Source organism: Thalassophryne amazonica, chromosome 11, assembly GCF_902500255.1.
Source record: "Thalassophryne amazonica chromosome 11, fThaAma1.1, whole genome shotgun sequence".
In the NCBI taxonomy this organism is placed as follows: domain Eukaryota; kingdom Metazoa; phylum Chordata; class Actinopteri; order Batrachoidiformes; family Batrachoididae; genus Thalassophryne; species Thalassophryne amazonica.
This window is the reverse complement of record NC_047113.1, coordinates 32495368-32509150: the sequence shown is the minus strand read 5'-3', so window position 1 is coordinate 32509150 and position 13783 is coordinate 32495368. Positions and strand designations below refer to the sequence as shown.

Here is a 13783-nt window from a genome sequence, read left to right as displayed (position 1 = left end):
ATTCAATAACAAAAAGAAAATGGCCTTTCTTTTAACAAGCATTTTTTTTTTAATAAAACAATACAGCCTTTGGCAACCATGATTATGGTGTCAGAGCAGGTTGTTTGTAAACTAAAAGGTTGCTGGATTGATCCCTGACTTCATTTCCCTTGAGCCCTAGTTGCTTCAAATCCTGACAAAAATTTTTTGCATCTGGCTGCAAAGAAGCTGGTCAAAAGTGCAAAAGGCATCAAGCCCACAATGAAGTTCAAAGTGAAGAAAAATACAGCAACCATCAGTGTACCAGCAGCCATCAGTGCTGGTAAATGACAGAAACTTTAATTGATGTATTTATTTTTTTGTATAGTTTCTTTTACTTTGCTTTTATGAACAGCACATTTTTATTTTATTTTTTTATCCTTTGGCTTGGTATGAAATGTTTTTAGACTTTTTACCTATTGATGTTTTAACTCTTCTTGCTTTTTATTTTTTATCTTGGGGCCATCCTCATTGTTCTTTTAGCCTTGGCACTGTTGTCATTTTGTCTTATTCTATGTTGCTCTGTGTGTTTCCAAAATGAGATGACTCACTCACTGTAAACCAAATTTACCCAAGGGTATAATAATAAATTGAATGTGAATGCATGACATCTTGCTTCATTCATGCATTCATTTTTAGCAACTCATCTGGGTCTGGGTCATGGTCTCAGCAGAGCAAGCAGCTCAACCCACACTTCCCCATCTTTGGCCAACTCCTGTAACTCTTCCCAGGGATCCAAAGAGGTACCCAAGCCAGCAGGGAAATATAACCTCTCCACCGTGACCTGGGTCTGCTCTGGAGGCCTCAACCCGGTTGGACGTACCTGGAAAACCTCCTTCGGGAGCCTATCACACCTTGAGACAGAAATTAGTTCACCCTAAGGGCAGGATCCCTAGTTACAAACAGAGCAATGTAGTGTATTGTATCAGATGTCAGGAAAACTGTAATGAACACTACATAGGTGAGACTAAGCAACCTTTAAACAAGAGGCTATACCAGCACCGCAGAGAGGTCGCCAGTGGACCTCAGTCTGCAGTTCATCTCCACCTGAAAGACACTAACCACATGTTTGAGGACAAGGAAGTTAAAATCTTAGCCAGAGAGAAGAAATGGTTTGAGAGAGGTGTCAAGGAAGCATTCTTTGTAAAACAGTTGAAACCCAGTCTTAACCGGGGGGCGGGTCTCAGACACGCTTTGTCCCCTGTTTACAATGGGGTACTCAGGTCAAAGCAGTTTCAGTCTTTTGTTCATGGTAATGAGTCATTCACATCATCAGGAGAGTCGTCAAGGGAGCCATCTCAGGAGGCTTCCATCCCATCATTAGGAGAGTGCTAACTAGAGCACAATAGGTGCTAATTAGAGCTATTGTTTAGTCACTAGCCTATAGCAGTCGGCCTCTCGGTAGGAGGGGTCTGGTTAGGTTAAAAACTCCAGCTTTTGTTGGCTTCTGGTTTATTCTTCTCTACAAGAGTCAAGACAGAAGTCAGACTACCAGAGCAAGAATTTTAGCTGAGGAAGCTTCTGTGATTTGAAGCGAAACGTCCTCACGTCAAGCAACCCAATCCAGTCGAAGATTCAAGCTTCTCTACTATGGAAACCACCTGGACAACTGAGAGCCTACACAGAAACCTGTTCTGCTTAGTTATTTAATTAAGCCCTCCTGCTCAGCTGTCCCTCGGCGGTTCATTGTCATTGTCATGGTCCTTGTCATTGCCTTTCCCTTTTTCTGCTCCGCACTTTACTTATGGGTATTCTTGTGATATTTGGACATTCCTTAAGCTCGGGGCATCCTCACCAGATGCCTGAACCACCTCAACTGATCCCTTTTAGTGTGAAAAAGCAGCGGCTCTACTCAAAGCCCCTGCCAGATAATCGAGCTCCTTCTTCACCACAAAGGTCTGGTACAATGTCCATAATATTTCAAAAGCTGCCACAATCTGTCTATCCATCTCTGGCTCCAATTGACCCCCACTTGTGAACAAAACCCTAAGATACTGAAACTCCTCCAACTGGGGCATTAACTCTCCATTGACCCAGAGGGGACAATCCACCATTTTCTCAAAGAGGATATGGAGGTACTGATTCTCATCCCAGCCTCTTCTCACTGGGACTAAAACCTGCTCAGTGTGCATTGGAGGTCACTGCCTGATGAAGCCAATAAAACCACATCATCTGGGAAAAGCAAAAATGCAACTGTGAGGTCACCAAACTACACCTTGAAATCTAGTGTAATGACACAGTTCCTACTTTGGTCATATAGAAACAGGATCACACATTACAGGGAATCCGGTACCTCATACTCCCACAGCACCCCCCCACAGGATACTCTGGGGGACACGGTCATACGGCTTTTCCAATTCCACAAAACACATGTAGACTGGTTGGTCATACTCCAAAAAAACCCTCTAATATCTGCAAGGTTGAAGAGCTGGTCCACTGTTCCATGACGAGGATGGAACCCGCATTGCTCCTCCTGAATCTGAGGTTTGATTAATAGTCTAAGTCTCCTCTCTAGTACCCTGGCATAGACATTGTAGTTATTGTTATTATTATTAATTTGTTTCATATTTCATCAGTGAGTACAAAATGTTTCACACTAAAAGGATGGGCACATTGAAAATGGTTTAACAGGAATAATTTTGATCCTTTGTGTATTTTTTTATTTAATTAATTAATAATAGACTGGCTAATGAGGAACTCAATGTATGAGAGAAAATAAGCTTGTATAGATTAATTTAGCTTGTTCTGGGAGCAGTGTGATGTCAACTTTTTCAACAGTTGTGTACGCACTTCCCAGTGTCGCCCACACACCGCCATGTCAGCAGGAAGTGACTCCATGCCAATGGCATGATCTAAACTGAACACTCACAACTTTTATTATGAAATAATGTGGAGAAAATCAGACTGGTGATAACTCAAGCAGTTCATAAAAAAAAAAAAAAAAAAAAAAAAAAATCTGACAAAATGGACAATTAAAAACACACATCTAGTCCATGTTCCATAAATGACAGCTGCCAACATTTGAGTTAATGGAAATGAGAAAAACCCTAATTAGTTTCTCCCTTTGGTCCTTGTTTCATTCATGTCCTGTATGCTTTCTTTTTTCATTCATTTCACATCCATGCTGTTATCTCGCTCTCTATGAAATTATGCTTTATGGCTGTAAAAGCGCAAATTAGGATGTTGACAAAAATGTCATTTATGCATAGCACCGACTAACGTTAAGAGCTTTTTACTGAATATAAAGCCATTGCATTTAATAACATGCTCACTGAGCGCTGACTTTCTTTATTTTTAACATTTCAGTCATTCGTTCTTTCTATATGTACACAATCAGCTGCACAAACAATCTACACAACCAGTTAGAGAGCCAAATGAATGCAAAAATCAGTGAAAATAAAATGCAATAAACAAAATAAATGCAAAGATTAACATTGACACTCATCAGCCACTTTATTAGGTACACCTGTTCGATTGCTTGTCAACACAAATAGCTAATTTGCCAATCACACAGCAGCAACTCATTTCATTTAGGCATCTAGCTGTGGTGAAGACAACTTTCTGAAGTTCAAACCAAGCATCAGAATGGGGAAGAAAGGGGATTTAAGTGGCTATGAACATGGTTGTTGGTGCCAGCTGGCAGAATACCTGATCTACTGGGATTTTCATACACAACCATCTCTAGGGTTTACAGAGAATGGTCCAGAAAAGAGAAGAAATCCAGTGTGCGGCAGTTGTGTGGATGAAAATGTCTTGCTGATGTCACAGGAGAATGGGCAAGCAGGTTGAATGGGTAACTGCTATCATGTCAGTGTGGACCAACATCTTTGAAGACTGTTTCTAACACGTTGTTGAATCTATGCCACAAAGAATATGTATCTGTGGTGCAAATTTGGTGAAAATCTGTGTTTTGACACGTAGTTTTGACATAATCCTGCTAACAGTAATTCTACAAAGCCTACTGTATATAAGGTGACACTTGATCCAGAATCCGGATCACCTCCAAAATTTAATGGGGTCTTCCATGGCCTAATATGTATCTGTGGTGAGAATTTCATCAAAATCTGTGTAGTAGTTTTGATGTAATCTTACTAACAGACAGACAGAGACAGATAAATAAATGACGATGACTTTATTATGTTCTTGGCGGATGCAACAGCAACAATGATTTTGTCAATGTCCAAATATATATGGCCTCAACTGTTACATGTATTGTGTGCTTCAAACTATTCACGATACAGAGATTTTCATTGGAAGGAATGAGTTCTGGCAGACATACAGATTGCTTTCTTATTATCCAATTTACCCACAGTAAGAATTCTGAATAGTGTTATCAGTGAATGGCACCATTTGATGATTGTGATCCACGTGTCATCTGATGTTAAGGTCCAAGAACACTGCATCTTGCAGGCTGTGGTGTGTATAAGTCACTGAGGCATTTCTGTGACATGGGGTTATATTAATACACAACACCTGAACATACAAATAAAAAATACAATAAAATTAAATGGAAATGCAATGGATAAGAGTTCTCTTACCTCTGCTTCCTTCAAATGATTGCAGAGAGAGAGAGAGAAAGACAGAGAAAGGTCAATGGCACTGGCACAGTGCATGGCGTCTACAAGCTCTATTCAACATCCATGTTTCTCATTCCAAACACTGAACTCTACTCAAGATTCATTTCATAGGAATTTGAATTAACATTACACACACGCACATGCACGGCGCTCATTTGATTGGCTTATGAGATCGCCTTATTTGATGTGGCATGTAATTTGAAACACATGAGGACAAATTATGCAGAGAACAGTCGCTGTTTAAAGGGAGTGGGAGAGAAAGAGGAGGAGAGATGATAATGAAAGCCAAAGAAAGCAGTGGTGCACAAAGTTTAGACGTGAACAGATGGTCCATACGCACTTTGTGTCACTGTCATAAGAAGTAATGAAGAGATGACAAGAACATAGACTTTTTGTTTTATGATCATCATCTGTATGTAAGCTGGAGAAATCCTGTTACGTCAACCCATGCCTTTTCTAAGGCTCTTCATCTTAGTCTTCCTAAGTAATCATTTGTTTGACACAAAGTCACTCCAGTACTACCCAAGTATCGACCAAAGAGCCTAGTACCAAAAACATCCACCTTTGGTTATTGGTTAATGCCTAACATTCCAGTAAAACAGGCTGAAGGACAATTGAAAAGACTTGGACTTTTATTTTCTTGTAAAGTTATTGGTGTTGCCAAATTCCTCTGTCCAGTGCCCTCATTACTCAAGTGAGCTCTTCTCAGGTGTCTCTTGATCTCTTGAAGGTTACGGAACAAGAGACAAGAATGTCACTGCCAAAGATAAGGGCATCTCACTACAAATTCAACACTTTCAGTATGTACAGATACACTTCTGACAGCTGAGGCCACGATCCATTGATGGCCTGGATCTTAGTCTTGTTCCAGGACAATCATAATCCCAGTATGGCAATCAGGGTGTCCAGTTATTGTACAAATATCACAACATTGTTTGTGATTGACGTTAATGAAGTTTTCTGTCATTGTTCTGTCTATCATGACACTTCTTTAGTAAAAGTCAACTTCCTGACAGGTTCTTCTCTAATCTTGTTACGTCTGCCAAGGACGTAATAAAATGATCTGCGTTTTTTTATTTGTTAGCAGGATTATGTCAAAACTACTGGACGGATTTTGATGAGATTTTCAAGTTACATATTAGGCCATGGAAGAACCCATTAAATTTTGGAGGTGATCTGGATCTGGATTCTGTATCAAGTTTCACTTTAAATAGGCTTTGAAGGATTACATCAAAACTACTTCACAGATTCTCACCATGGGTACACATTAGGCCATGGAAGACTCCATTAAATTTTGGAGGTGATCTGGATTCAAATCCAGATTCTGGATCAAGATTTCATCTTATATATACTTTGAAGGATTACATCAAAACTACTTCACAGATTCTAACCAAATTTGCACCACAGATCGATATTAGGGCATGTTAGACTCCACTGAATTTTGGGGGTAATCTAGATCCTGGCTCAAGATTCACATTACATAGGATTTGAAGGGTTACGTCAAAACTATTTCACAGATTCTCACCAAATTTTCACCATGGGTACACATTAGGCAATGGAAGACTCCATTAAATGTTGGAGGTGATCTGGATCCAAATGCAGATTCTGGATCAAGATTTCACTTTAGGACCCTGTCCCACTGGCATTTAGGAGGATTTGCGGATGGAATGCGCACAAAAGTGGCCCACATCCACCAAACAACCGCAATAACTGTGTAACATTCCTATATGAGTCGGCCGCCATCCGAACATGTCGTGATCATCCGCAGAGGCACGCATGTCCACAGCCAGGATTTTTGAGCAGCTCAAAAATCCTGGCTGCGGATGAGATCCGCATCACTGCCTGAACACATACTGAAGACATATGCAGGACATACACAACCAACGCACAGCATATCCCCTGTCATTCGCTGATATCCGCAACCGATGGGTTGGCGCGGCTTGGCGGCGGACCGGGACAGCGTGCAAAACAGATATGACGCGTGCCCAGCACGGCCACATCACAGTCGCAAATGGTATGTCGCACATGCAGACAGAGTGGGCACGGATGGAGCGAGTGCATCACGGCCACTGTGCCCCGCGCCTTCGCTTCTGTTCCTGTTATATCCACTTTTCTTCCTCATGTATTCGCTGATCCACCCCGGGACATTTGTCATTTCAGCCCACCTTTGTTGTGGACGCTCAGCTTTTGTCTCCTCATTTCATGCACAAATCCTCCTAAACGCCAGTGGGACAGGGCCCTTACATATGCTTTGAAGGATTACATCAAAACTACTTTACAAGTTCTTACCAAATTTGCACCACAGATGGATATTAGGACATGGAAGACTCCAATGAATTTTGGAGGTAATCTGGATCCTGGATCAAGATTCACATTATATACAATTTGAAGGATTACGTCAAAACTATTGACGTGCTCTGGTTCCGGATTGGCTGGATGTCAGAAATCTCATATGTTCATATGTTATTGACATTACGCAAAAGTAATAGAAAGGCATTAGGTTGCATTATATATTTAATAATTTGATGCTTGGATTAGGTTCCTGACTACATTTAAAAATGCATATTAGAGTAAGTGGGTATAAAACAAACGACTGAACTTTTTAAAAATAACAAACCATATCTCATAGCGATAAGTGATTTAATCTATTTTATTCGTGATACATCACAAAATGTAATCGATTTTCATGACTGTATGAAAAACTAATTTTGTGATCGTATCCCAAAATCATAGATTACAAATGATGTCAAACTGCTGACCCACCATATGGCATTTGGGTTACGGTTGTGGTTATGCATACGGTTAGGGTTAGATAACCCCAGCACAAACATTTTGTGACAGTATCACAAATTTACAGTGTGAGACTGGGCTGAAATAACTCTTCCAGCCATGTGTACATTATCTACCATTATGATTTACAACCAAAATAAGGTAATCAAAAGGGTCATGTTAAATATGAGGAGTTGGTTCTCAAAAAGACCAACTATCAGAATATGACAGGCAGGTTTTACGCTTGTCAAAATAATGAGTTTGTTGTGTTGTTGATTTCTGGACCATCTGGATTCCTCAGCCATCTGCTTAATGTCGACTTCATTTTGCTCCATGATCAGAAACATACTGGTGGGAAAAATACAAGTTGCCCTTACTGAAAATGGCATGTGTTGTGTCCAGAAGAGCACTTCAGCTGAAGCTGGTGTTTTCTATCAGTTGGTTTTACTAAAGACTCACAGGGTGTTACTATTCACCCTCTTATTATTCAGCGTAAGTGTCACACATGACCTTTCTTTGCCCAGCACTATTAATATTTTAGTGTGCTCATCTCAGAAGCATTAAGTAGGTATTTAGCCCATTGGAACACTGCCCCAATGTCAATCAAACACTTAAAAATGATTACAAAGAGATAAAGTTGTGTCATTATCATCACAATATATCAATCAATCAATCAACTTTTTTCTTATATAGCGCCAAATCACAACAAACAGTTGCCCCAAGGCGCTCCATATTGTAAGGCAAGGCCATACAATAATTATAAAAAACCCCAACGGTCAAAACGACCCCCTATGAGCAAGCACTTGGCAACAGTGGGAAGGAAAAACTCCCTTTTAACAGGAAGAAACCTCCAGCAGAACCAGGCTCAGGGAGGGGCAGTCTTCTGCTGAGACTGGTTGGGGCTGAGGGAAAAAACCAGGAAAAAGACATGCCGTGAAGGGGGGCAGAGATCGATCACTAATGATTAAATGCAGAGTGATGCATACGGAGCAAAAAGAGAAAGAAACAGTGCATCATGGGAACCCCCCCCACAATCTACGTCTAAAGCAGCATAACCAAGGGATGGTCCAGGGTCACCCGATCCAGCCCTAACTATAAGCCTTAGCGAAAAGGAAAGTTTTAAGCCTAATCTTAAAAGTAGAGAGGGTATCTGTCTCCCTGATCTGAATTGGGAGCTGGTTCCACAGGAGAGGAGCCTGAAAGCTGAAGGCTCTGCCTCCCATTCTACTCTTACAAACCCTAGGAACTACAAGTAAGCCCGCAGTCTGAGAGCGAAGCGCTCTAATGGGGTAATATGGTACTATGAGGTCCCTAAGATAAGATGGGACCTGATTATTCAAAACCTTATAAGTAAGAAGAAGAATTTTAAATTCTATTCTAGAATTAACAGGAAGCCAATGAAGAGAGGCCAACACGGGTGAGATATGCTCTCTCCTGCTAGTCCCCATCAGTACTCTAGCTGCAGCATTCTGAACCAACTGAAGGCTTTTTAGGGAACTTTTAGGACAACCTGATAATAATGAATTACAATAGTCCAGCCTAGAGGAAATAAATGCATGAATTAGTTTTTCAGCATCACTCTGAGACAAGACCTTTCTGATTTTAGAGATATTGCGTAAATGCAAAAAGGCAGTCCTACATATTTGTTTAATATGCGCTTTGAATCACATATCCTGATCAAAAATGACTCCAAGATTTCTCACAGTATTACTAGAGATCACGGAAATGCCATCCAGAGTAACGATCTGGTTAGACACCATGCTTCTAAGATTTGTGGGGCCAAGTACAATAACTTCAGTTTTATCTGAGTTTAAAAGCAGGAAATTAGAGGTCATCCATGTCTTTATGTCTGTAAGACAATCCTGCAGTTTAGCTAATTGGTGTGTATCCTCTGGCTTCATGGATAGATAAAGCTGGGTATCATCTGCGTAACAATGAAAATTTAAGCAATACCGTCTAATAATACTGCCTAAGGGAAGCATGTATAAAGTGAATAAAATTGGTCCTAGCACAGAACCTTGTGGAACTCCATAATTAACTTTAGTCCGTGAAGAAGATTCCCCATTTACATGAACAAACTGTAATCTATTAGACAAATATGATTCAAACCACCGCAGCGCAGTGCCTTTAATACCTATGACATGCTCTAATCTCTGTAATAAAATTTTATGGTCAACAGTATCAAAAGCAGCACTGAGGTCCAACAGAACAAGCACAGAGATAAGTCCACTGTCCGAAGCCATAAGAAGATCATTTGTAACCTTCACTAATGCTGTTTCTGTACTATGATGAATTCTAAAACCTGACTGAAACTCTTCAAATAGACCATTCCTCTGCAGGTGATCAGTTAGCTGTTTTACAACTACCCTCTCAAGAATCTTTGAGAGAAAAGGAAGGTTGGAAATTGGCCTATAATTAGCTAAGATAGCTGGGTCAAGTGATGGCTTTTTAAGTAATGGTTTAATTACTGCCACCTTAAAGGCCTGTGGTACATAACCAACTAACAAAGATAGATTGATCATATTTAAGATTGAAGCATTAAATAATGGTAGGACTTCCTTGAGCAGCCTGGCAGGAATGGGGTCCAATAAACATGCCGATGGTTTGGACGAAGCAACCAATGAAAATAACTCAGACAGAACAACCGGAGAGAAAGAGTCTAACCAAATACCGGCATCACTGAAAGCAGCCAAAGATAACGATACATCTTTGGGATGGTTATGAGTAATTTTTTCTCTAATAGTCAAAATTTTGTTAGCAAAGAAAGTCATGAAGTCATTACTAGTTAAAGTTAATGGAATACTCAGCTCAATAGAGCTCTGACTCTTTGTCAGCTTAGCTACAGTGCTGAAAAGAAACCTGAGGTTATTCTTATTTTCTTCAATTAGTGATGAGTAGAAAGATGTCCTAGCTTTACGGAGGGCTTTTTTATAGAGCAACAAACTCTTTTTCCAGGCTAAGTGAAGATCTTCTAAATTAGTGAGATGCCATTTCCTCTCCAACTTACGGGTTATCTGCTTTAAGCTACGAGTTTGTGAGTTATACCACGGAGTCAGACACTTCTGATTTAAAGCTCTCTTTTTCAGAGGAGCTACAGCATCCAAAGTTGTCTTCAAAGAGGATGTAAAACTATTGACGAGATACTCTATCTCCCTTACAGTGTTTAGGTAGCTACTCTGCTCTGTGTTGGTATATGACATTAGAGAACATAACGAAGGAATCATATCCTTCCATCACAATATATGTGATGGAAGTGCTGAATTTTCAGCATCAAGTTTCACAGTGAAGTTTTTTTTTTTTCTTTTGGTTTCATGGCATTTAAAATGTGTGAAAATTCAGCAGAATGAAGTACTTTGGAAGATGAATTAAAAATTAGTTAATACAGTACATCCAGAAAGTATTCACAGTGGGTCACTTTTTCCACATTTTTTAATGTTACAGCCTTATTTCCAAAATGGGTGAAATTCTTTTTTTTTCTCCTCAAAATTTCACACACAATACCACATAATGACATTGTTTTAAGATTTTTGCAAATTTATTAAAACAACAACAACAAACAAACAAAACAACAGCAACAACAACACAACTAAGAAATCACATGTACATAAGTGTTCACTGTCTTTGCCATGAAGCTCAAAAGTGAGCTAAGGTGCATCCTGTTTCCACTGATCATCCTACAGATGTTTCTACAGCTTAACTAGAACCCACCCGGGTAAATTCAGTTGATTACACATGATTTGGTCACACTTTCAAGAGCTCCAGCATTCCTCTGTGGAGAGGGGAGAACCTTCCAGGACAATCATCTCTGCAGCAATCCACCAATCAGGCCCGTATGGTACAGTGGCCAGACAAAACATACTCCTTAGTAAAAGGCACATGGCAGCCCACCTGGAGTTTGCCCAAAAGCACCTGAAGGACTCCCAGGCCATGAGAAACAAAACTCTCAGGTCTGATGAGACAAAGATTGAATTCTTTGGCATGAACACCAGGTGTCATGTTTGGAGGAAACCAAACATCATCTCTACAGTGAAGCATGGTGGTGGCAGCATCATGCTGTGGAGATGTTTTTCAGGGGCAGGAACTGAGAGACTAGTCAGGATTGAGGGAAAGATGAATGCAGCAATGTACAGAAACATCCTGGATGAAAACCTGCTGCAGAGCGCTCTTGACCTCAGACTGAGGCGACGGTTCATCTTTCAGCAAACAATGACCCTAAGCACACAGCCATGATATGAAAGGAGTGGCTTCAGGACAACTGAGTGAATGTCCTTGACTGGTCCAGCCAGAGCCCAGACCTGAATCCGATTGAACATCTCTGGAGAAATCTAAAAATGGCTGTGCACTGCTTTAGAGGTGCTGCAAAGAGGAATGGGAAAAACTGCCCAAAGATACGTGCACCAAGCTTATGCATTATATTCAAGAAGACTTGATGCTGTAATTGCTGCCAAAGGTGCATCAACAATGTATTGAGAAAAGTGGGTAAATACTTATGTACATGTGATATCTTACTTTTTTAATTTATTTTTAAAAAGATTTTTTACATGTTGTCATAATGACGTGGGCAGCACGGTGGCTTAGGGGTTAGCACTGTTGCCTCACGAGAGAAGGTCGTGGGTTCAATTCCCATGGCCTTTCTGCATGGAGTTTGCATGTTCTCCCCGTGTGTGCGTGGGTTTCCTCCGGGTGCTCCAGTTTCCTCCCACATCCAAAGACATGCAGGTTAGGTGGAATGGAGCCTTTAAATTGTCCATAGGTGTGTGTGTGGGTGTGTCTGTGCTTGATTGTCTGTTTGAGGCCCTGCGACAGACTGGCATCCTGTCCTAGGTGTACACTGCCTCGCGCTCTATTACTGCTGGGATAGGCTCCAGCCCCCCATGGCCCTTAATTGGACTAAGTGGTAGAAGATGAATGAATGTCATTATGAGGTGTTGTGAGTATAATTTTGAGGGAAAAAATAATTTTTATTAAAAGGGGAAGGAGAGAAGGAAAGAAAGAAGAAAAGTGAAAAAATCGTGTGCAAAGTTGTACTATGCCAAGTTGCACTGCATTGACAGTGTATCATTTTGTAGTGCTGTATGAGACTTAAGGAATAGATAGAATGTGCGGCTAGGGATGATACCAAATCCTTTTTGATGGTATAGTGCACATTACTCCTTTCAAATTTTTTTGAATCAGTCATGTTTGGAACATTGTTCCAGAATCCACAGGAAAAATAAGATATTGTGTTGCGCTGCCACCTGCTGGATGAGGCAGGAGTGTGCACCCATGTCAAATTATGAATTTTATATTTAAAAGCTACAGTCAGTGCATTAGTAGGAAGGCACATTGCTTGTATTTGATTATTTGTAGAGCAATAAGGGATTGTGTCAGGGTTTACAAATGGATTTCAGCACCTAAACGAAAAGGTTAAAATCAGTTTCTGTCTCTGGTTTCACTGAATAGATGCTTCTAAGTAAAATCAACAGAACAGTAACCAACCAGTATGTTGACTTTGGTGGGTTTTGCACAATCCCATTGAATTTGCACGCGCTATCTGCAAAATCTGATGTTAAAGTCAGTGTCAGATTGTTACCACATTACAAACACCACAACACTGCCTGCTTTAATTGGGAACATAAACATGAAATGCAATGTTTTAAGATCATAAAAACACAACACTGTTCTGAAAGTTGGCCATTTTTTATAATGAGGACAACAGAAACTGCTTTTGCATCTATTCTATTCATTTTGGAGCTGTGTTCGCCCTGATACTAGAGCCCAGAGGGATTATTGGGGACAGAAGTTGGAAACAAATAGCTTTAGCCTGATTAGCTGTTGTCAGCACACGTAAATTCTTCTTAAGTGGAGTGGGACTGTGTGTATACTCACTGTATGTGTGTGTGTGTGTGTGTGCGCATATGGGAATTGGCATGCACAGATAGTCAGATTAACATTAATTCGGCAAAACCATGCCTGGAGTGCTGACTGAAGAATTCCCAGTTGATGATGAGGATGCAAATCTGATTTCTCAGAGGAAACTAAACAGCATGAAAAATTTAGTGTGTACTTTATGCATCTTATTCATGCATCTGGAAGTTTGCCAGTTTCTCCCATATCCTCTAATGCATTCCTGCTCCTCCTCCTTATACCCTGCTTTCCCTCCTCTCCACCTGGTTTCTGCATTTCTGCGTCCTACTTGTAGGCAAAAACTGGAGTGGGATCACATCAGCTTCTCAGAGTGCAAACTGGAATTCAGAAATACACAAACATATTTCCTTATTGTCGATTTTTGAATAGAAATTCTGAGGTTCAATGATTTTGGTTTGCCATCATCCTCTACCAGTAGCACATACAAGCTCAGAAAAACAAAGACAAATGGACCTGCAAGAAAACAAAGCAAAATAAATACTTGTAGCTTATATGTTTCCCACCAAATCATG

At 40.4% G+C, this 13783-nt stretch overlaps 1 protein-coding gene across 1 annotated transcript in view; it reads right to left on the bottom strand.

The window, feature by feature from the left end:
• spock1 (SPARC (osteonectin), cwcv and kazal like domains proteoglycan 1) overlaps nt 1-13783 on the bottom strand; it is a 601282-nt gene that overhangs the window by 291710 nt on the left and 295789 nt on the right. Inside the window, exon 4 of the mRNA XM_034180928.1 lies at nt 4557-4565. Coding sequence (XP_034036819.1) covers nt 4557-4565 — 9 coding nt within the window. The remainder of the gene's footprint in view (nt 1-4556; nt 4566-13783) is intronic.